This window comes from Sus scrofa, chromosome 1 (genome assembly GCF_054392235.1).
Source record: "Sus scrofa isolate SSC_HxYL_T2T_F1_AM1 chromosome 1, Sscrofa_HxYL_maternal_Yorkshire_Landrace_v2.0, whole genome shotgun sequence".
Lineage (NCBI taxonomy): Eukaryota > Metazoa > Chordata > Mammalia > Artiodactyla > Suidae > Sus > Sus scrofa.
Window position 1 is genome coordinate 263,979,033 of NC_139383.1, and position 21,568 is coordinate 264,000,600.

Sequence of the window (21,568 nt, forward strand, 5' to 3'; positions counted from 1 at the left end):
TTAAAAATAATATAAATGAGATTATCACATTGTTTTAATGATTCAAAGTATTAAAAAATATGCACACTGGAGGAGTTCCCGTTGTGCCTCAGTGGTTAACAAATCCAACTAAGAACCATGAGGTTGCAGGTTCAATCCCTGGCCTTGCTCAGTGGGTTAAGGATCCAGCGTTGCAGACGCAGCTTAGATCCCGAGTTGCTGTGGCTGTGGCGTAGGCCGATGGCTACAGCTCCGATTGGACCCCTAGCCTGGGAACCTCTATGTGCCGCGGGAACAGCCCAAGAAATGGCAAAAAGACCAAAAAAAAAAAAAAAAAAAAAAGGCCCAAAAAAACAAAAACAAAAACGCACAACCTAAAAGTTAAGAGTTAAGTTTTATTTGGGGCAAAATGAAGGCTATAGCCCAGGAAGCAGCATTTCAGATAGCTCTGAAACATCCAGAGAGGCAGGGGGAAATGTCAGTATATATGTGATTCTGGTGAAGGGGAAGGGACGTGCAATGAAGCACACATGTTTTTACAGAAGACCGCTGCCAGTCTTGTGAAGGTTACTGCTAGTCAGGAGGAGCAGACATCACCAGGATGGATTTTAGTGCTTTTCTAGAATCAGGAGATGCAAGAATTGGGCTCATAAAATCTCCTGAAAAGTCTAACCTGTTCTGCCAGTTTTCCCAGAGCACCGAGTGCCTTGTTCCTGATCTCCACCCTGAACTCCTTTCAGGTCTTGAGGGACAGCTGCTGTAGTGGTTCATGATTCAATCTGCATAAAGGCAGATGCCAAGTGCCAGTCTCCAGTTCACAAAGGTATTCTTTTAAAGAATTTAAAATTTATACCTCCTCTTAATTCCCCTATATGAGAATCCTATAAAGAACCTCATGCTATTTTTGCCCTAATCCAAAACACACACACACAACACATATAGGTATCTCGCTCTCACAATATTGTTAATAAATTAACCTTTCTAGTGTTACATGATTTTGAATTTTAAAATATCAGTGCCATCTAGTGGTTATTCTCGACATGTTTCATTTATTTCGGATATCTTCCAGTGAGTGGAACTGCTCTTTTTTAGGTAAATATCCAGTGGACGGTAACCAGGTTTAACTTTTGGGGCACCTGCGAAACTGTTTTCCAAAGTGGCCATGCCATTTTACATTCCCACTAGCAATGAATGAGTGCCCCAATTTCACTACATATTGGCCAATACTTAGTATTTTCCATCTTTTCTCTTCTAGCTATCCTAGTGGGTGTAAAATTTCACCATGGTTTGGATTTGTATTTCCCTAATAACTAATGCTGTTGGGCACTAGTGACTTCATGTGACTTCTGGCTTTTGGTATATCTTCTTTGGAGAAATGTCTATTGAGGTCCTCTGCTCATGTTTAACTTGGGGGTTGTTCCTCTTTTTGTTGCTGCGTTGTAAGCATTCTTCATACATTTTGGATACTAGACCTTATAAGACATATATATGGCTTGCAAGTATATATATATTTTTTCCATTCTGTAGGTGGTCTTCATTTTCTTGAAGGAGTGGAGGGTTTTTTCATCTAACAGTTCCTACCAATGCACTTTCTAAAACACCTAATATTTACAGGTCTAAAAAACATTGGTTACTCATTCCTCCTACATAGGCCGAGGCCTTACCTTTTTTGCCCTTCTGTATCTCTAGTGACCAGCACACAGTAGGTGCTAATATTTGAGTAAGTAAATTCCTCCGGAGTTTCTAAGGACCTTATCATACATGACAAATTCAAATGCCTATGAGGCTGGCAAGATACATAAATGAGCAAATAGAGATATTTAGGGCTTGTAATAAAAGGAATAGTACATATCCTAGCTTCAGACTAGTTTCTTTAACCAGTCTTCATAAAACAACCTCGTCATCCTGCTCTACCTCTTCAAAAATAGAATTTCTTCATATCTCCTTAAAAATATTATGCCAGTCTTTAGTTCATTAGGGTTGCTGAGCTATGTCCAAGGATACCAAAAGCAATACTGGCTCCCAGAATTCACTTTATCCCACCGAATTTGGGAATTTCCTCTCCGAGATACTGGCTAAGAGTCGCAAAATCCAGGTTAACTCTGAGTTCTTCGGCACGATTAGTGTGTGTAGAGGTCTGATCCAGAAGCTGCCCTTCTCCAAGGGCTTTATCTATCTATCGGCCTACCGGCGTTAGTCCAAATTCGGTGGCAGAGTCGAACTGCGACGCTGGACGGCTTCTGGGAGAAGGTGCTTATCTGCCGAGGAAAAGCAATTCCTAAGAAGTGCCTCTGAAGGCGCGCGTGCAGCCGGGCAGGCGCCCAGGTGCCATTGTGGAGAGAGAGCCAAAAATCCGCTGAGAAGCTGCACCTCAGCCCTCCAGGTCCCTGCTGCACGACTGAAAGGGTCATCCCGCCGGCAAAGGCACTCAGCACAGGGGCGAGAAACCGTTCACAGCCCTGGGGAGGGCGTACTGAGCGGCTGACGCACCACTACTCCACACGCGGGGTAGGGACCGATTGTCCCCGTAGAGCCCCGCACGCGGGGTGGGGCGGAGTTGTCTCTCAGAGCGCTTGCGCACAGAGCCGGTTTCCAGGGGCCAGGCGGGGGGAGCTGGAAATTAGCGCCAAAGAGGACAACTGCGTGCGCAGGCGCACTCAGCCCCCTTCCGCTCTTTGGAGCACTCAATTCTCCCGCAGGCCTTGGGGCGGGGCCCTAGGGGGCGGGGATGGGGCGGGGCTAAATGCGGAGCAGAAAGTCAGCTTCTCTTTGCAGTATTCCTTCCTGTGGCCAGCTGTTGTTGCCACCGACTGTGGTCCGTGGAAGTTATGTTGCCCAACACCGGGTAAGAGGATGCGAGCGCCACGGGGAAGGGACCAGGCCGGGCGGAGTGCGGGGCTAGGTGGAGCCGGAGTAGATGGCTTGGGTGGCCCGACCCCCGCGTTGGGAGGATTAAAGCATCTGCCCGGCGCGTTCTGGAACGCTGGCCCACGCTGGCCGCGGGATTCTTCGACTCTGCGGTAACTCATGAAAAGTAACGCAAAGTTGAGTACTTCGGGATGACAGCCATGTTAAAACCTCTTCCACAGGTAAAGAATTCTGAGCGAGGTACCCCGCCGCCCCAAGAGCGCGTCCCACCTTCGGTTTAGCAATAGCTGTCTTGCAATAGCGGCCTTGCTGCAGGCCTTTGAGTTCTAGGTGAAAGGTCACAGGGACACCTAATGATTCTCCTCTTGTTCCGAACGCTCAGTTCTGGAAGAATAAAAGGATGAGGTGTTTACACAGAGACTTTACTAACAAATTAAACTAATCTTAAAGTATGGGTATCTTTCGAGAGAACTTTTTCTTTTGGCCAGGCCCAAGGCATGTGGAAGTTCCCAGGCCAGGGATGGGACCCAGGCCATGGCAGTGACAACCTGGATCTTAAACCCACTGCACCACCAGGAATCAATCTGTTCTTTTAAGGCTTTTGTGTTTTTGTGACAAAGCTGTAAGCTGTTGTCATCTTAAATTGTTTTGTTTTTTAACTTGTAAATATTCTAGTATTTTTGTATGATTTTTTTTTCCATTCAGATTTTTATTTTCCTGAAATGATGTACTGTTTTGCATAATATTTTGGCATAGGAAGTGAGTTAGAAAACTCACTGTTTATTCATTTTTTTATTCTGTTACTTTGGACTGTATTCATGTTACCAGTACCAAACTACATTAATTGCTCTAGTTTTATAAAATATTTTAGATCTTGGAAAATCCTGCCGCATTTGGATTTTTTTTTTCAGAATATTCCTGGTTATTCTTTGATGTTTATTTTTTTAAATGAACTTTTAAATGAACTTTTTGTGATTGCTTTTCTGTCTTAAAAATAAAAGTTTCATCACATTTACCAGAATTTTGAGGTACCAGAGAATTTTGGAGAATTGTAGTGTAGGTTAAGTTTTAGTCATCCTCCAGTGGTACTGATGAATTTGGAAACTTTTTTTCTTGAGATGGAGGGGTTTTAGTAGTTGAGATCCAGTCTTCAGGTTAAGAGGAAAGCTGCCTTTGCCTTTCTTTCTGCCAATGCCTGAGACTTTGAGCATGAACATGTTCTTTATCCTACTGGGAATCAGTCCAACTAGACCAAAGGCAAAGAGGCCTTTTTTTTTTTTTTTTTCCTTAAAAATATATTTTTTTGAAGTATGGTTGATTTAAAATGTTGTGGCTCAGTGGGTAATGAACCCAAGTAGTATCCATGAGGACATGGGTTCAGTCCCTGGTTAAGGATCTGGTGTTGCTGTGAGATGTGGTGTAGGTGATGTGGTGATGTGGTGTAGGTCGCAGATCTGCTTGGATCCTGTTGTTGCTGTGGCTGTGGTGTAGGCCAGCAGCTATAGCTCTGATTATGGGAACCTCCATATGACACAGGTGCAGCCCTAAAAAGCGGGGGTGGGGGGGTTAATTTCTGCTGTACAGCAGAGATTCAGTTATGCATATATATACACATTCAGTTATATACATATATACATTCTTTTTCATATTCCTTTCTGTTATGGTTTATCACAGGATATTAAATGTAATTCCCTGTGCTATACAGTAGGACCTTATTGTTTAGCCTTCCTGTATGTAATGGTTTGCATCTGCTAGGGATAGGGCTTTTTAAAGCAGATCATTGGGACATTTTGATCTAAATATTTACATTTAAAAGATCATTTTAAGGGAGTTAGTTCCCTGGTGTCCTAGTGGTTAGGATTCAGCGCTTTCACCACTGTGGCCTGGGTTTAATACCTGGTCTGGGCACTAAGATGCCACATCAAGCCACTGCCCGCCCTGGCCAACAAAAATCAATCAATCAATCACTTTAGCACTGTGTGTGCTACCTTTCATGTTGAAGGGAATGTTATACATACACAAGATGTGGGTTGTTTTTTTTTTTTTCTTTCCTTTTTAGGGCTGTACTTGTGGCATATGGAATTTCCCAGGCTAGCTATAGCTGCTGGCCTTTGTCACAGCAACAATGGATCCAAGCCGAGTCTGCAACCTACACCATAGCTCATAGCAATGTCAGATCCCCGACCCACTGAGCAAGGCCAGGGATCAAACCTGAATCCTCATGGATACTAGTCAGATTCTTTCCACTGTGCCACAGTGGGAATTCCCAAGGTTTTTACTTTTAAACCGAGTACTTGTTTTACAGCATGCCTCATCAGAGATGAGAGGAGAGAGATAAATTGGAATGCCACCATAAACAAAGGAACTTAAACTATATGTCAAGTTTTCACACAAACATACAGAGAAAAATAATTCAAATGACTTTTTTTGGCCTTGCCTGAGGCATGTGGAAGTTCCTGGGCCAGAAATTGAACTTGTGCCACAGCAGCGACCTGAGCTGTTGCAGTGACAACACCAGATCCGTAACTCACTGCACCGCAAGGGAACTCTGAGATTGGCTTCGTGATAATCACTTTCAAAATTTTGGTAATTGTTGAATTGTTAAATAAACATGGGAACATTATAGTCTTTCCTCTATTTTTGAATATACTTAAAAATTCCATAATAAAAGATTTAAAATGGTCTTTAAGTATCTTCTCACTGCTGTTAGTTGCAAGGGAAAGTATAGTAATTTCATGGTGGAAAAATCTGATCACATCGTGATTTAATGGTCAGAATTAATATAACCTTTGATTACAGAGGGACATTGTGTGGTTCAAGGTATGAAATCAATAGAAAGATACCATGTTCATGGATTGGAGCTCTCAGTGTCATGAAGATGTCAGCTCTTCCCACATTGAATTCTAGATTCAGTACAATTTCTATCAAAATCCCAATTGATTTTTCTTGTGCAATTAAATAAGCTGATTCTAAAGTATATGTGGAAAAGCACAGGCCCAAGTATAGCCAAGAAAGTTCTTATAATTAAGATAGTGCAATCCATTTAACTGAATGGAACAGAATAAAGAGCCTAGAAATACATCTGTATACTTAGGGAGACTCAGTCTATGATAAAGCTGGCATTCAAGATCTATAGGAGAAGTAGGCTTTTCAGACTAGAAAGTTGGTTATCCATATGGGTAGAAATGTAGTTGGATCCTGGAGTTCCTATCATGGTGCAGTGAAAGCAAATCTGACTAGGAACCATGAGGTTTTGGGTTTGATCCCTGGCCTCGCTCAGTGGGTTAAGGATCTGGCGTTGCCGTGAGCTGTGGTGGAGGTCACAGACGCGGCTTGAATCTGGTGTTGCTGTGGCTGTGGTGTAGGCTGGCAGCTGTAGCTCCAGTTGGACCCCTAGCCTGGGAATCTCCATGTGCTGCGATTGCAGCCATAGAAAGGAAAAAAAAAAAAAAAAGAAGGAAAAGAAAAATATAGTTGGATCCCTAACTAAATTCATATAGAAAAATTAATTCTAGGTAGATTAAAGACTAAAATTTAAAAGATAAACTGTAAAATTTTTGAAAGACAATGCAGTTGTGGTGGTTATGGATGGATTTCTTTCCTTTCTTTTTTCTTTTTTTTTTTTTGCTTTTTAGGGCTGCACCTGCAGTATATCTGTTCCCAGGCTAGAGGTCCAGTTGGAGCTGCAGCTGCTGGCTTATGCTACAGCCATAGCAATGTGGGATGCAAGCTGTGTCTGCGACCTACACCACAGCTCATGGCAACGCTGGATCCTTAACCCTCTGATCAAGGCCAGGGATTGAACCTGCATCCTCGTGGATACTAGTTGGGTTTGTTCAACCCCCTGAACCACAATGGGAACTCCCAGGGATGGATTTGTTAACCCCAAAAAGTTTGCCAAAAAAGATTCATAAATTGTGCTACGTGGAAATAATTTTTGCTCATCAAAATATACTATAATGATTGTGAAAAGGCAAGCCACAAATGAAAAGGTTTTAAATGCTTATGGACTTTTATGAGTCATTAGGAAAAAAGTTAACCACGTAGAAAGACTAGCAAAACAAATTAATAGGAATTACATAGAAGACATAGTGATGATTAACATATGAAAATATATTCACCCTTATTAGTAATCAGCAAAAAGCAAATTACAGCCACACTGAGATACCACAGATTGACAAAAGTTTTAAACTTCTGATATCAAGTGTAGGGGAGATGTGGAGCTGTGGAACTCATGTACTGCTGCTGGCGGGAATATTAACCACTTTGGAATGAGGTTTGGCATTATTTGGGGAAAGTTGAACTTCATCGTGTGTTTAGTTATCTACTTCTGTAACAAACCGCTCCAAAACTTAACGGCTTTAAACAACAGTGATTTTTTAATTATTATTATTATTATCATCATCATTATTGGCCGTATTTGCAGCCTGTGCAAGTTCCTGGGCCAGAGACTGAACCTGAGCCACAGCAGTAAATGGAGCCGCAGCAGTGACAATGCCAAGTTCTTCACCACTAGGCCAGCAAGGAACTCCACCAGTGATTCACACTTCTTTAGGTTGACTGGGCTCTTCTGCTCTTCATACTGTAAGTGAGGTCCTTCATGTGGCTGCTTTGAGCTCTGTCGTTGGCTGGGGCTGAAATGTCCTAAATCAGACCTTTTACCCTCCAGGGCCACTCTCCCATGGTCTCTCAACATTTGATAATCTGTCTCTCTTCTTTGTGACATAGCGTTTGGCTTCTAGGAGAAAGTGGAAGCTTCCAACCAGCCGTTTTATAGTGTGGGCTCTGAAATGGCAGAATATCATTTTATATTCTAGTGCCCAAAAAAGTCATAAAGTTGTTAACAGAGATTAAGGGAAAGGGGAATATATGTTCTTTTTTTTTTTTTTTTTTTTTTTTTTTTTTTTTGTGACCACACCTGCAGCATATGGAGGTTCCTGGGCCAGGGGATTGAATCTGCTACAACATCACTGGATCCTCTTAACCTACTACTCCTGGCGGAGGATTGAACCTGGGCCTCTGCAGTGACCCTGAGCTACTGAAGTCAGATTCTTAACCCACTGTGCCACAGTGGGAATTTCTCATCTTCCTCCTTAAACAAGCTGTTTCTTTTTGCCTCTAGAAAGTAAATAAGAAAGTGAATTTCCCTCTCTGTCCTGTGATTTTATTTTATGTGTTTTCTTCTCATCTGACAACTAAGTAGAAAGTTAAAAATTAAGGTGGGTGGATATAAAAAATGAATGGACGCAGAGAACTTTCCTCAGGGCGTTTGGATCACAGAGTCTTTTTTTTTTTTTTTTCCCGGTTTTTGTGAATGTTTCGTTTCTTTTCTTTTCTTTTCTTTCTTTCTTTCTTTCCTTCTTTCTTTCTTTCTTTCTTTCTTTCTTTCTTTCCTTCTTTCTTTCCTTCCTTCCTTCCTTCCTTCTTTCTTTCTTTCTTTCCTTCCTTCTTTCCTTCCTTCCTTCTTTCCTTCTTTCTTTTCCTTCTTTCTTTCCTTCCTTATTTCCTTCTTTCTTTCTTTCCTTCCTTCCTTCCTTCTTTTCTTTTCTTTTCTTTCTTTCTTTCTTTCTTTCTTTCTTTCTTTCTTTCTTTCTTTCTTTCTTTCTTTCTTTCTTTCCTTCCTTCCTTCCTTCCTTCCTTCCTTCCTTCCTTCCTTCCTTCCTTCCATCCATCCATCACAGAGTATTTAGACCAGAACCTTGGTTCTTTGCCAGCTTTCTAGGTTTGTTTAACAGCTCTACTGAGATGTAATTCACCCACCACGCAATTTACCCATGTACAGTATACAGTTAAGTGGTTTTTAGTATATTCACGGAGTTATGCAACCATCACCACAATAAATTTTAAAATCTTGATATCTTCTAAAGAAACCCCACACCCCTCAGCTATCAACCCCAAGTTCCCCACCTCCAGTCCTAGGCAACCAGTTATCCTTGTGTCCCTATAGTTGTGCCTATTCTGGATGTTTCATATAAATGGAGTCATACAGTATGGGGTCCTTTGTGACTGGCTTCTTTCACTTAGCATAATGTTTTCAAGGTTCATCCATGTAGCACAGACCAGTACATCATTCCTTTTTACTGCCAAAAATGTCCTGATGGGTGTATATACCACATTGTTTTTATCCACTCATCAATTGATGCTCATTTATGTTGTTTCCTCTCTGGCTGTTATTAGCAATGATGAGCATCCATTATACAGTTATTGCTCTTAGATGATTCCTTTTAAGTGATATGCATTTATTGCAGAAAATTTTAAAAATCCTAAGGAATATGAAGAAAATGATAAATTTTTCTTTTTGTCTTTTTTTAGGGCTGCACCTGAGGCATATGGAGGTTCCCAGGTTAGGGATCCAGTCAGAGCTGTAGCCGCTGGCCTACGCCACAGCCACAGCAATGCAGGATCTGAGCCACGTCTGTGACCTACACCACAGCTCATGGCAACGCCAGATCCTTAACCCACTGAGGAAGGCCAGGGATCGAACCCGCAACCTTGTGGTTCCCAGTCGGATTCATTTCCACTGCGCCACAACGAGAACTCCAAGTATGGTAAAAATTTATTCATAATCCCATCACTCAAAAATAAGCTTTGTTACTACTTTCTATGGGAAGAAGTACATGTTTATATAGTTTATTAATTCCTCATTTCACCTTAAGATTTACTTTGCGTTTGAGCAGATTGCCAAATCCCTGTAAGACTGGCCACTGAAGTTGTAATAAGTAATTTTTTTTTTTTTTTTGTCTTTTTGTCTTTTGTTGTTGTTGTTGTTGCTATTTCTTGGGCCGCTCCCGCGGCATAAGGAGGTTCCCAGGCTAGGGGTTGAATCGGAGCTGTAGCCACCGGCCTACGCCAGAGCCACAGCAACACGGGATCCAAGCCGCGTCTGCAACCTACACCACAGCTCACGGCAACACTGGATCGTTAACCCACTGAGCAAGGGCAGGGACCGAACCCGCAACCTCATGGTTCCTAGTCGGATTCGTTAACCACTGCACCACGACGGGAACTCCGTAATAAGTAATTTTTTTTTGGTCTTTTTAGGGCTGCACCTGTGGCATACAGAGGTTCCCAGACAAGGGGTTGAATTGGAGCTGTAGCTGCCAGCCTATGCCACAGCCACAGCAATGCAGGATCCGAGCTTCGTCTTCGACCTACACCATAGCTCTCGGCAAAGGTGGCTCCTTAACCCACTGAGTGAGGTCAGGGACTGAAACCGCGTCCTCGTGGATGCTAGTCGGGTTCGTTAACTGCTGAGCCATGACGAGAACTCCATAATTTGTTTATCATTTTACAGTGGTAATGAAGTAGATTTATTAGCTATCTGATGGGGAAGGAGGAGGATTTAGAGAAAGTTTGACAGAGGAGGAAACATTTTGTGACCACGTGTGTGATTTCCTGATTCTAGTAAGTAGATAAAAACTTGGAGGTCATTGAAGTTTCTTTTACTTGTTGGCCATGGCATGCAGCAGTGGGACTTTGTGGGATCTCAGTTCCCAGACCAGGGCTGCAGTGGGTGAAAGCATTGAATCCTAACCACTAGACCACCAGGGAACTCTAATACGTGGAGGTTTCTAATAAGATCATTTTTTTCTGTTGTAGGAGGCTAGCAGGATGTACAGTTTTCATCACCGGTGCGAGCCGTGGCATTGGCAAAGCCATTGCTTTGAAAGCAGCAAAGGATGGAGCAAATGTTGTCATTGCTGCGAAGACCACCCAGACACACCCTAAACTTCAAGGCACAATCTATACTGCTGCTGAAGAAAGTGAGTTTCAACGCATAGAGAATTTGCTGGAGTATTTATTTGCGTTCCTTCTTTTCTCCCCTTCCTTCCTTCTTTCCTTCTTTCCCACTGCTGCATATGGAGTTCCTGGGCCAGGGATCAGATCTGATCCACAGTTGGAACCTACAAAGCTGTGGCAACCCCTGATTCTTCAACCCACTGTGCTGGGCTGGAGATGGAACCTGCATCCTGGCACTGCAGAGATAATGCTGATTCCATTGTGCCACAGTGGGAATTCCATGCTAGAAAGTTTAATTATATCTATTTGAAGTGTCCCCCCCCAAATAATTTTATCTGGTTAAAGAAGTATTTTGGCACCTTTTCTCTCCAGTACTTTTAAGTGATGGGAGAGACTTCCATTAAAAATCATGTCTAGGGAGTTCCCATCGTGGCACAGTGGAAAGGAATCTGGCTAGGAACCATGAGGTTGTGGGTTTGATCCCTGGCCTCACTCAGTGGGTTAAGGATCTGGTGTTGCTGTGAGCTGTGGTGTAAGTTGCAGATGTAGCTTGGATCCCGAGTTGCTGTGCCTCTGGTATAGGCCGGTGCTATAGCTCCAGTTTGACCCCTAGCCTGGGAATCTCCATATGCTGTGAGTGTGGCCCTAAAAAACAAAAAAAAAAAGAAAAAATTCACGTCTAGTGGTTCCTCTATGGCTCAGCAGATTAAAAATCCCATATTGTTACCACTACAGCTCAGGTCTCTGCTGTGGCTTGGGTTTGATCTCTGGTCCAGGAATTTTCACATGCCATGGGCATGGCCAAAAAAAAAAAAATCATATTTCATGAGGGCAGTGGTTCTTGGATGGGAGCAGAGACCTGGGTGGAAGTAGAGAGGAAAGGATTTGAGAGGTAGCTGGTGTAAACACTTTGAAAAAGCTCTCCACGTTACTTGTTCTCTGCACAATTTGCAGGTCATTATTTTAATACTTTTAGTCCACAAATAGCTATTAAGTGCTTATATTCAAGGCATGGTGCCAGGAGTGAGGGCTTAAAAAGTCAACCTCAGTTGACATAGCTCGTTTTTTTTAGCTATGTTAATAGCATTGTGTTTATGCTAGGGGAATAATATGAAGTAGTTCTGAGTGAAATGATGCCTAGGATTTGTTTTTAAATATACCAGCAAAAAGCAAAATGAGATTGGGGGTAGATAAATTAAACAAATTAATTAACTGCAAAACATTATTAATCATTGAAGATGGGTGATGGAATCATGGTAGTTCATTATTCTTTTTATTTTTGGAAACTTTTCATACTAAAGGTCTTTTAAATGACGTTCCTTTTTTTAAACTTTTAACAGTATTTAAAAAAATAACCTTTCATTTTTTTTTGTTTTTTAGTAGAGTTGGCCTCTCTCTAGCCTGCAGGTGGGTATGGACAAGTCATTCTGTCTACTGTAGGGAAGAATCACTAATAGTTATAAGACAGTTTTTATATTGATTTTTCAAAAATAGAGTACTTTTTTCTTTTGACTCTTAGATCAGTGGTTTGATATGGATGAAAGGTTTAATATTTGGATGCTTTAATGCTTCTTTGTTTATCTTTTGTAGTCCAGGCAGCTGGAGGAAAGGCCTTGCCATGCGTTGTTGATGTGAGAGATGAACAGCAGATCAGCGATGCAGTGGAGAAAGCAGTCGAGAAATTTGGAGGTAGTGCCTTCATTCTGAAATAATTATTGAAAGTTGGTAAATTCTAGGTGTAACTATTACTTCCTGAGTCTTCGGAGTATAACCAGAAATGAGTATTTGTTAATACAGAAGCATTGCTTAAAACCATCTGATGACTAATTGAAAAATTATTAAAAATTATTTTTCAAAGTTCCTGTCATGTGTCAGTGGTAACGAGCCTGACTAGTGTCCGCAAGATGGAGGTTTGATCCCTGGCCTCGGTCAGTGGGTTAAGGATCTGGCGTTGCTCTGAGCTGTGGTGGTGTCGTAGATGTGGCTTGGATCCCACGTTGCTCTGGCTGTGGTGTAGGCCTGTAGCTACCACTCCTATTCGACCCCTAGCCTGGGAACTTCGATATGCTGCAGGTGCGGCCCTAAAAAGAAGAAAAATTATTTTCTGTGACACAACAAATTTACGATCCAAAATAAAGTTAGGACCTTGAAGATAGCAAAAATCTAAGTAGTTCCCTGGATCCCATCCACTTGTCTCTCCCCAATTTATGTAACCATCATTTGATGACATTTTAACATTTACTTATTTTATTTATTTATTTATTTTTGTCTTTTTAGGGCCACACCCACAGCATGTGTTGTTGCTAGTCAGGTTCATTAACCACTGAGCCACGATGGGAACTCCAGCTTTTTTTCTTTTTCTTTTCTTTTTTTTTTTTTTTTTTTTGTCTTTTTGCCTTTTCTAGGGCCACTCCTGCGGCATATGGAGGTTCCCAGGCTAGGGGTTGAATAGGAGCTGTAGTCGCCTGCCTACACCAGAGCCACAGCAACTCAGGATCCAAGCCTCATCTGCAACCTACACCACAGCTCATAGCAATGCCGGATCCTTAACCCACTGAGCAAGGCCAGGGATTGAACCCGCAACCTCATGGTTCCTAGTCAGATTCCTTAACCACTGTGTCATGACGGGAACTCCAGGGAACTCCAACTTTTTAATGTTTATTGAATAAAGTGCGGATAACCTATGCCAGTAGTTTGGCATTCAAGATATTTCGCATTCTTAACAAACTTGTTTTGGTTCCATCTTTCTTCTTTACCCTTATGTAAACTTACTTCAGCCAAAATAGTTTAGGTTAATTTCCTTAACTTGAATTTGTTTGCCTCTTAATTTTTTTCTCCTCCCATTCCTAAGGCTCTTCCAGTGCCCACTACTGAAATGCTCTCTTCTTTGTGTTTTGAAATCCCACTTTTTCTGCTTAAATCTCATCTCCTTTAGGAAGGCAGTTTTCTGACTATGCCAGCCAATCAAAAGTGTACATTTTTCCTTCTCTGAATTCCTAAAATATACCTTCGATGCTCATCTAGTACAAATTTAGATCTTAGCATTTCTTTTTTTCTCCCTAATTAGTTCTTAAGTTCCTGGAAGGCAGGTATTGGGAGTTGAACTAGGACTTGGATGGTATTTATAGCAAGATACTTAGCCATGTCCAAATCCTGTCCAAACCATTACCATCTCTCCCTATCATATTCCAAAGACTGTACATGCTTGCAGAGGATATGGCTGATGGGAACTAAGGTAATGCTTTATTGTTAGTAAGGCTGCGCAGAGTGCTTTGTTTTTCTGGACTGGAGCACAAAGCTTTGGCTCAAATGGGGCCTTTTTTTTTTTGGCTGCACTTGAGACATATGGAAGTTCCTAGACCCGGTATTGGATCTGAGCCACAGCTTCGACCTATGCCAAAACTGCAGCATTGCTGGATCCTTAACCCACTCTAATCTAATGCCAGAACCTTCACCTGCTGTGTCACAGCTGGAACTCTCGGGGCTCTTCCTTTAAATCCAAAGTCTTATCCCTGGCTGGCAACCTTTCCCAAAGTAATGTAAATGCCCATGAGAGAAGAGGAGAGAGAATGCAAAATTACTGAGTGTTTTTTACCAATGGGGCTGTAAATACGTAATTGATCTTTCTTTCTTTTTTGCCAAGCCACAGCAGTGACCTGAGCCACAGCAGTGATAATGCTAGATCCTTAACCCACTGAGCTACCAGGGACTCCATAGGGCTGCAAATATGGAAGAGGAGGGAGAGGAAGCCACATTCATGTGCAGGACCTTTTGTCTAAAATACCTTCACCTACTTATAAAAGTGGTTATAAGGATTTGACCTAGATAATTAATTAATTAATTTTTTATGGCCACTCCAGTGGCATATGAAAGTTCCTAGGTTAGGGATTGAATCAGAGCTGCAGCTGCTCACCTATGCCACAGCCACAGCAACAACAGATCTGAATCCCATATGTGACCGATGCTGCAGCTTGTGGCAGTGCTGGATCCGTAACTCACTGAGCAGGGCCAGTGATTGAATCTTCACACCTCTGCAGTGACCAGAGCTGCTGCGGTTGGAGGGAGGTTCCCAGGCTAGCGGTCTCATTGGACCTGTAGCCGCCGGCCTATGCCCAGCCATAGCAACTTGGGATCCAAGCCACGTCTTCGACCTACACCATAGCTCACCACAATGCTGGAGCCTTAACCCATTGAATGAGGCCAGGGATGGAACCCACAACCTCATGGTTCCTAATGTGATTCGTTAACCACTGAGCCATGATGGGAATGCCTGTGGTTGGATTCTTAACCTGCTGTGCCACATCAGGAACTCCTCCCAATATATTTTGCTAACTATTGTTTTTTTTTTTTTTTCTTTTTAGGGCTGCACCTTTGGCATATGGAAGTTCCCAGGCTAGGGATCCTATTGGAGCTGCAACTGCCAGTGTACACCACAGCCACAGCGACATCAGATCCGAGCCGCATCTTCAACTTACACCACAGCTCAGGGTAACACCAGATCCTTCACCTATTGAGCAAGGCCAGGGATCAGACCTGCAACCTCATGCTTCCTAGTCGGATTTGTTTCTGCTTCGCCACGACGGGACCACCAGGCTGCTCTTTTTTGCCTCTCGAAATATCGAGAATTTATTTTCTGTTTGGTTTTAGTTCCATACTCTGGTTGCAACTATTACGGTCTAATGTGGAATTTTGTAGTCCTTTGAATTCTGCATTTAGGGAATACTTTACCATTGTAGATACTTCTTTCTGCTGGGGAATTATCCTTAAAGAAGTCCAGAGCAGTGGATGATTCTTCCAAACCTGTGCCCTTGGGGGCCTCTGCCTCACAGCACTCCCTATCACCTCGCCTTCCCTCATCTTCAGAGTTATTCAGGCCTTGGGTAAATTATGCTATGTCATAAACACAGAAACAGGCTTTCCTGTCACTTTTTTTTCTGTAGCAGGCATGCATACGTATATGTTTTTTGCATGTCATTTCCCACCATTGCTCCTTGTTCCGTTTTACTTTGCCCCACCTGAGTTTAGAAATTTTATTTTATTTATTTATTTATTTTATTTTTTTGTCTTTTTGCCATTTCTTGGGCCACTCCCGCGGCATATGGAGGTTCCCAGGCTAGGAGTACAGTGGGAGCTGTAGCCACCGGCCTACGCCAGAGCCACAGCAACTCGGGATCTAAGCTGTGTCTGCGACCTACACCACAGCTCACGGCAACGCTGGATCCTTAACCCACTGAGCAAGGCCAGGGATTGAACTCGCAACCTCATGGTTCCTAGTTGGATTCGTTAACCACTGCGCCACAACGGGAACTCCTAGAAATTTTAAAACTTACCTCTTAATTGGACCCATTTTTTTCTTTATCATTGGCAAGCCAACTACAGTTTGCTGACTCCTTATCTGGTTTCTTTTGCTTTGGGGCACAAATGTTTGCTAACATACTTGTCACTTATTTTCACATAGTGAGAGAGAGATGAAGTCACTAAAGGTTGAATTTGCCCAGGGAATCTCTTGATCAGATGACCCCTCACTAGCTTCATCTCCCTATGCAGGTGGCGTACACATCAGATCAGCATCCCACCCAGACCCATGCTCAATTTGCTTTTCTCCCACCTGCCTTGTCGTTTAGTGACTATTATCTTCCTTGTCTCTTAGGCTCTAGCCAGGGGCCTTATATAAAGAGGCCACTCGGTGATTATCTCTTAGTGATGCGGTTGAGCAACATCAGGCTTTGTGAACTGAGAAGCATGTCCTGGACTTAAAAATTCTTCTTACCAGTCTTTGCCACTCATGGAGGCAACCATTATTATGTTCATTCTGGAAAGGTGGTAGTCACAGAACCTAAAACTTGACTGACTTGTGTTTGAGTTTTTTTTTAATAACAAAGCTGTAAAGTGTAGTGTGGTTGAATCCAAAGTTAATCTAAGGACATGTTTTTAAGAAAAGCTAGTAGCACGAACTCTATACTAAAGAATCTGGAAATTGAGGAGTGAAGATATGGTCAAAGTTTTGTAGTGTTACCATATATGAAGAAAGGGAGCTTATAAATAAAATGCGAGTTTAATGTATAATTGGGTCACTTTGCAGCGAAAATTGATAGAACATTTTAAATCAACTATAATAAAATTAAAAAAAAATGTGAGTATAGTGACCTTATTTAAACCATCATCCATATATGGTGAGAGAAGGGCAAAGCAAAGTTAAAGGAATAATAAAAGATGTTTCTGGCAACAGTCTAACTCCACCAGTAGAAATTGTCATATTTCTATTTGATGGGATATTAAATGCTCTTTAGAAAGAATTGAGAAGACCATGTAGAAATGCAGCGATGTGTTTGAGATGCTTTTGTATTTTACCATTTTTTTTTTCTACTTTTTTTTAGGGCTGCGCTCACGGCATATAGAAGTTCCCAGGCTAGGGGCCAAATCTGAGTTACAGTTGCCGGCCTACCCTATAGCCACAGCAACGCAGGATCCAAGCCGTGCCTGTGAGCTCTACCATGACTCACAGAAATGCCGGATCCTTACCCCACTGAGCAAGGCCACGGGTCGAACCCGCATCCTCATGGATACTGGTTGGATTCGTTTCTGCTGTGCCACATGGGAACTCCCTTTACCGTTTTCTTTTAACATTATTTAGCCAAACTATAACTCTTCTAACATTCTTTAACCAAACTTATAGCTATAAATAAAATGTTACGTATGGATTGGATAGAAGATGCAGAAATAATCATTATTCTGGATTTATTTTAAGTTCCCAAAACAAACTTGAGCTACTTTGATGATGTGCCTGGAATTGATACTTTGGTCATTTCTCTTTTCCCAGTTCCCAGGAACAGAAAGGAGCTCTTTCATTTAAGTAAGGGCCTTCAAGGGGCGGGAGACTGATGTGCTTGGAAGGAAGGCAGGCCTCGGAAAGATGATAGGAGGGAAAACTTTAAGGAAATTGACCTAAGGTTCTTGGAGATTAGGAGGGAAGACCAAGAAGTCAGAGAATAGATAAGGATGGAAGCTCCAGACCACTAAGGACTCAGCTTGTAGTTTTATGTGGAACCCTGGTGTCTGGCTACCTCCATTGTGCCAGTGAAAATCATTTGGGTACAAATTTCACATACCCACTCACGCTTACATTGGTGTCTGGTCAGTCATATTATCTAAAAGAAGTATTTGTGAACTTAGGATTCAATTCTATGAAGTAAATTTCTGTTTTGTTTTTTTTGTTAAAAGTCTAAATCATATTAATAAGTTGATTATTTGAAAACAGGAATCGATATTTTGGTGAATAACGCCAGTGCTATTAGCTTGACCAACACATTGGAAACACCTACAAAGAGAGTGGATTTGATGATGAATGTCAACACCAGAGGCACCTATCTTACGTAAGTTAAAGAATTGCGGGAGAGAGCGCTGCAGTGTTTTGATAGAGAACTAGTTGTGAACAGATTTGAATAGGTTAACAATACAGTTTAAAATCTAGTCAGTCCTTATAAAGGCCTTAAAGTGCTCTAAGTCAGCTCTAAGTCAGTAGATAGTATTGTAAATAGGTTTTTTGGGGTTTTTTTTTTTTTGTCTTTTGTCTCACCCTCAGCATATGGAGGTTCCCAGGCTAGGGGTTGAATCGGAGCTGTAGCCGTCGGTCTACACCACAGCCATAGCAATGCGGGATTCAAGCTGTGTCTGCGACCTACACTACAGCTCACGGCAATGCCGGATCCTTAACCCACTGAGTGAGGCCAGGGATCGAACCTGCATCCTCATGGATACTAGTCACGTTTGCTATCTGCTAAGCCGTGACGGGAACTCCTATTTCAAATGGTTCCATCCGGAGCACTTTTTCTCTGTGAATCTAATAAAGACTAAAGTATAGTTCAAGCATTTTCGAACATTTGCATGAGTAAACATAGACATGCATACCAACCAAGTCTTTTGGCAAACCTGCAAAAGTCTTTGCTTCCTCTGAAAAACACTTGGGTTTTAGTTATATAAATAACAAGAAGCTCATTACGAATCCCATTTTAATGTAACTGACAAAAGGCTAATGCTGTCTTGGGCAATATCAGGAAATACCAAATATAGAGTGAAAGCATATGCATTCCTGATGTGTTCTGGATTGGTCAGACCTACTCTTTATTTGTCCACTTGTTTATCTATTTATTTACCTTCAGGTTCTATCATTTTCCATGTAGATAGAAGGACAGATCAGCGTAAAACTTTCTTACCTGCCTTAATGTACTTATGTGTATCTGCCTTATGTATTTGCATAGAACAGGTAAGGTTAGGACCTTGGCCTTTGGAGTCAGACTTTGTGGGGTAAGGTTCAAATCTTATCCCCCCACCCTCATGGCTCACTATCCTCATGACCCTGTACAAGTAACTTAACCTCTTGCAGAGTCTGTTTCCTAATTTTTTTTTTTTTTTTTTGTCTTTTTAGGGCTGCACCCATGGCATATGGAAGTTCGCAGGCTAGGGGTCGAATATGAGCTGAAGCTGCCGGCCAACCCCACAGCCACAGCCATGCCAGATCCGAGCTGATCTGCAACCTGTACTGCAGCTCACGGCAATGCCGGATCCTTAACCCACTGATCAAGGCCAGGGATCAAACCCTCATCCTCATGGATAGTAGTTGGGTTTGTTACTGCTGAGCCACAATAGGAACTCCCTGTTTCCTCATTTGTAAAATGGGAATAATAGAAAAATATGTCATAGGATTGGTCCTAAGGGTTATATGTAAAATCTTTCATTAATTCTGAACTTTGCCTTTGAACATGTTTTGTTGGATCTGTAAAATTTGGCCATGACAGTGTTAAAAAGTTTGTTTTTATTGGTTACCTACAATCAGAATTTCATTGTTGCTTACTTTAAAAAAAAATCAGGAGATTTACACAGAAACCTAGATTTCTGGTCTGTCTGTCTTTCTCTCTTTCTTTCTTTCTCTCTCTCTCTCTCTCTCTCTCTCTTTCCTTCCTTCCTTCCTTCCTTCCTTCCTTCCTTCCTTCCTTCCTTCCTTCCTTCTTTTTCTTTTTGGCCTTCCCTGTGGCATATGGAGTTCGTGGGCCAGAAATTAAATCCAAGCTGTAGTTGCGACCTATGCCCCAGCTGTGACAATGCCAGAGCCTTTAACCCACTATGCCACGCCAGGGATCGAATCTGCATCCTGATGCTATGGAGATGCCAACAATCCCATTAAACCACAGGGGGACCTCCATATTTCTGACTTTTCTTTAAATATTGGGAACATTGGAAGTTCCCGTTGTGGCTTAAGAATCCAGCTAGTAGGAGTTCCCGTCGTGGCGCAGTGGTTAACGAATCCGACTAGGAACCATGAGGTTGCGGGTTCGATCCCTGCCCTTGCTCAGTGGGTTAACGATCTGGCGTTGCCGTGAGCTGTGGTGTAGGTCACAGACGCGGCTCGGATCCTGCGTTGCTGTGGCTCTGGCGTAGGCTGGCAGCTACAGCTCCGATTTGACCCCTAGCCTGGGAACCTCCACATGCCGCGGGAGCGGCCCAAGAAATAGCAACAACAGCAACAACAAAAGACAAAGGACAAAAGACAAAAAGACAAAAAAAAAAAAAAAAAAAAAAAAAAGAATCCAGCTAGTATCCATGAGCATGTGGGTTCAATCCCTGGCCTCAGTGGGTTAAGGATCTGGCATTGCCATGAGCTGTGGTATGGGTTGCAGATGTGGCTTGTATCTGGTGTGGCTGTGGCTGTGGCGTAAGTTGGTAGCTGCAGCTTGGATTCCACCCCTAGTCTGGGAACTTCCATATACAGCAGGTGCAGCCTGAAAAAGAAAAAAAAAAAAAAAAGGAAACATTGGCCACATAGAGACAGCATTCTTTTTTTTTCTTTTTTTTTGTCTTTTTTTTTTAGGGCTGTGCCTGCAGCGTATGGAAGTTCCCAGGCTAGGGGTCCAGTTGGAGCTGTTGTTGCCAGCCTACACCACAGCCACAGCAATGTGGAATCCTAGCCGCGTCTGTGACCTACACCACAGCTCATGGCAACGCCGGATCCTTAACCCACTGAGTGAGACCAGGGATCAAACCCACATCCTTGTGGATACTAGTTGGGTTTATTAACCTCTGAACCATGATGGGAACTCTGAGACAGCATTCCTATATGGCAACAGTTAGTTACTATAGCCCGGTGGCAGGGTATCAGCTACCTCATTAGATGGGACATGAGCTCTATTGTCTTCTGGGTGCTGAGGGCAGGCTAACAAGTTGCGATTTATCAGAGTTCTTTTGTGGTGCAGCTAGTTAAGGATCAGTGTTATTACTGCAGCAGCCTGGGTCACTGCTGTGCAGTGGGTTCAGTCCCTAGCCTGGGAACTTCCACATGCCACAGACACGACCAAAAAAAAAAAAGATGAAAGTGTAATATTTCTCATACCCGTGTCTCTATCTAAAGTGGAAAAATGAGACATATGCCAACAGGGCCATATGTTCAGGTAAAATGGTTGAGCACTTATTTCTTTGTAGATGTGGGGCATAGTTCTCTAAATTGAGTGTGTAAAGCATATTTCCGTTGAATGGGAACTGTAGAGAATCAAACCATAGTAAGATCTGTGGCAAGCATATTGACAAGATTGTGGCTAGAAGCTTAAAGAACTACAAAAAGGACTAACATTTCAGTAAAGTTTGTGCTTTTTTCAAATAAAATTAACAATACTGCTGTGTGATACAGTTATGTGTTACATGAAGAAATTATCTCTGCATCAAAATCTTTTACAGCTGATAACTTTGTGAAAGAATTTTGAATGTAAACACTCATTAAAAGGTGTTTAGGGGAGTTCCTGTTGTGACACAGCAGAAATGAATCTGACTGGGAACCATGAGGTTGCGGGTTCGATCCCTGGCTTCACTCAGTGGGCTAAGGATCCGGCGTTTCCGTGAGCTGTGGTGTAGGTCGCAGACATGGCTTGAGTCTGGCATTGCTGTGGCTCTGGCACCAGCCGGCAGCAACTGCTCCAATTCGGCCCCTAGTCTG

At 42.4% G+C, this 21,568-nt stretch overlaps 1 protein-coding gene across 6 annotated transcripts in view; it reads left to right on the forward strand.

The window, feature by feature from the left end:
* Positions 1-2,709: 2,709 nt before the first annotated feature.
* The window catches only part of HSDL2 (hydroxysteroid dehydrogenase like 2), a 65,138-nt gene continuing 46,279 nt past the window's right edge, over positions 2,710-21,568 (forward strand). For 3 of the 6 annotated variants that reach the window (XM_084955934.1, XM_084955893.1, XM_084956022.1), the window contains exons 1-4: positions 2,710-3,068; positions 10,447-10,610; positions 12,178-12,276; positions 17,846-17,960. In XM_084955934.1, coding sequence (XP_084812060.1) covers positions 17,926-17,960 — 35 coding nt within the window. In that variant the 5' untranslated portion in view covers positions 2,710-3,068; positions 10,447-10,610; positions 12,178-12,276; positions 17,846-17,925. 6 annotated transcript variants of the gene reach the window in all.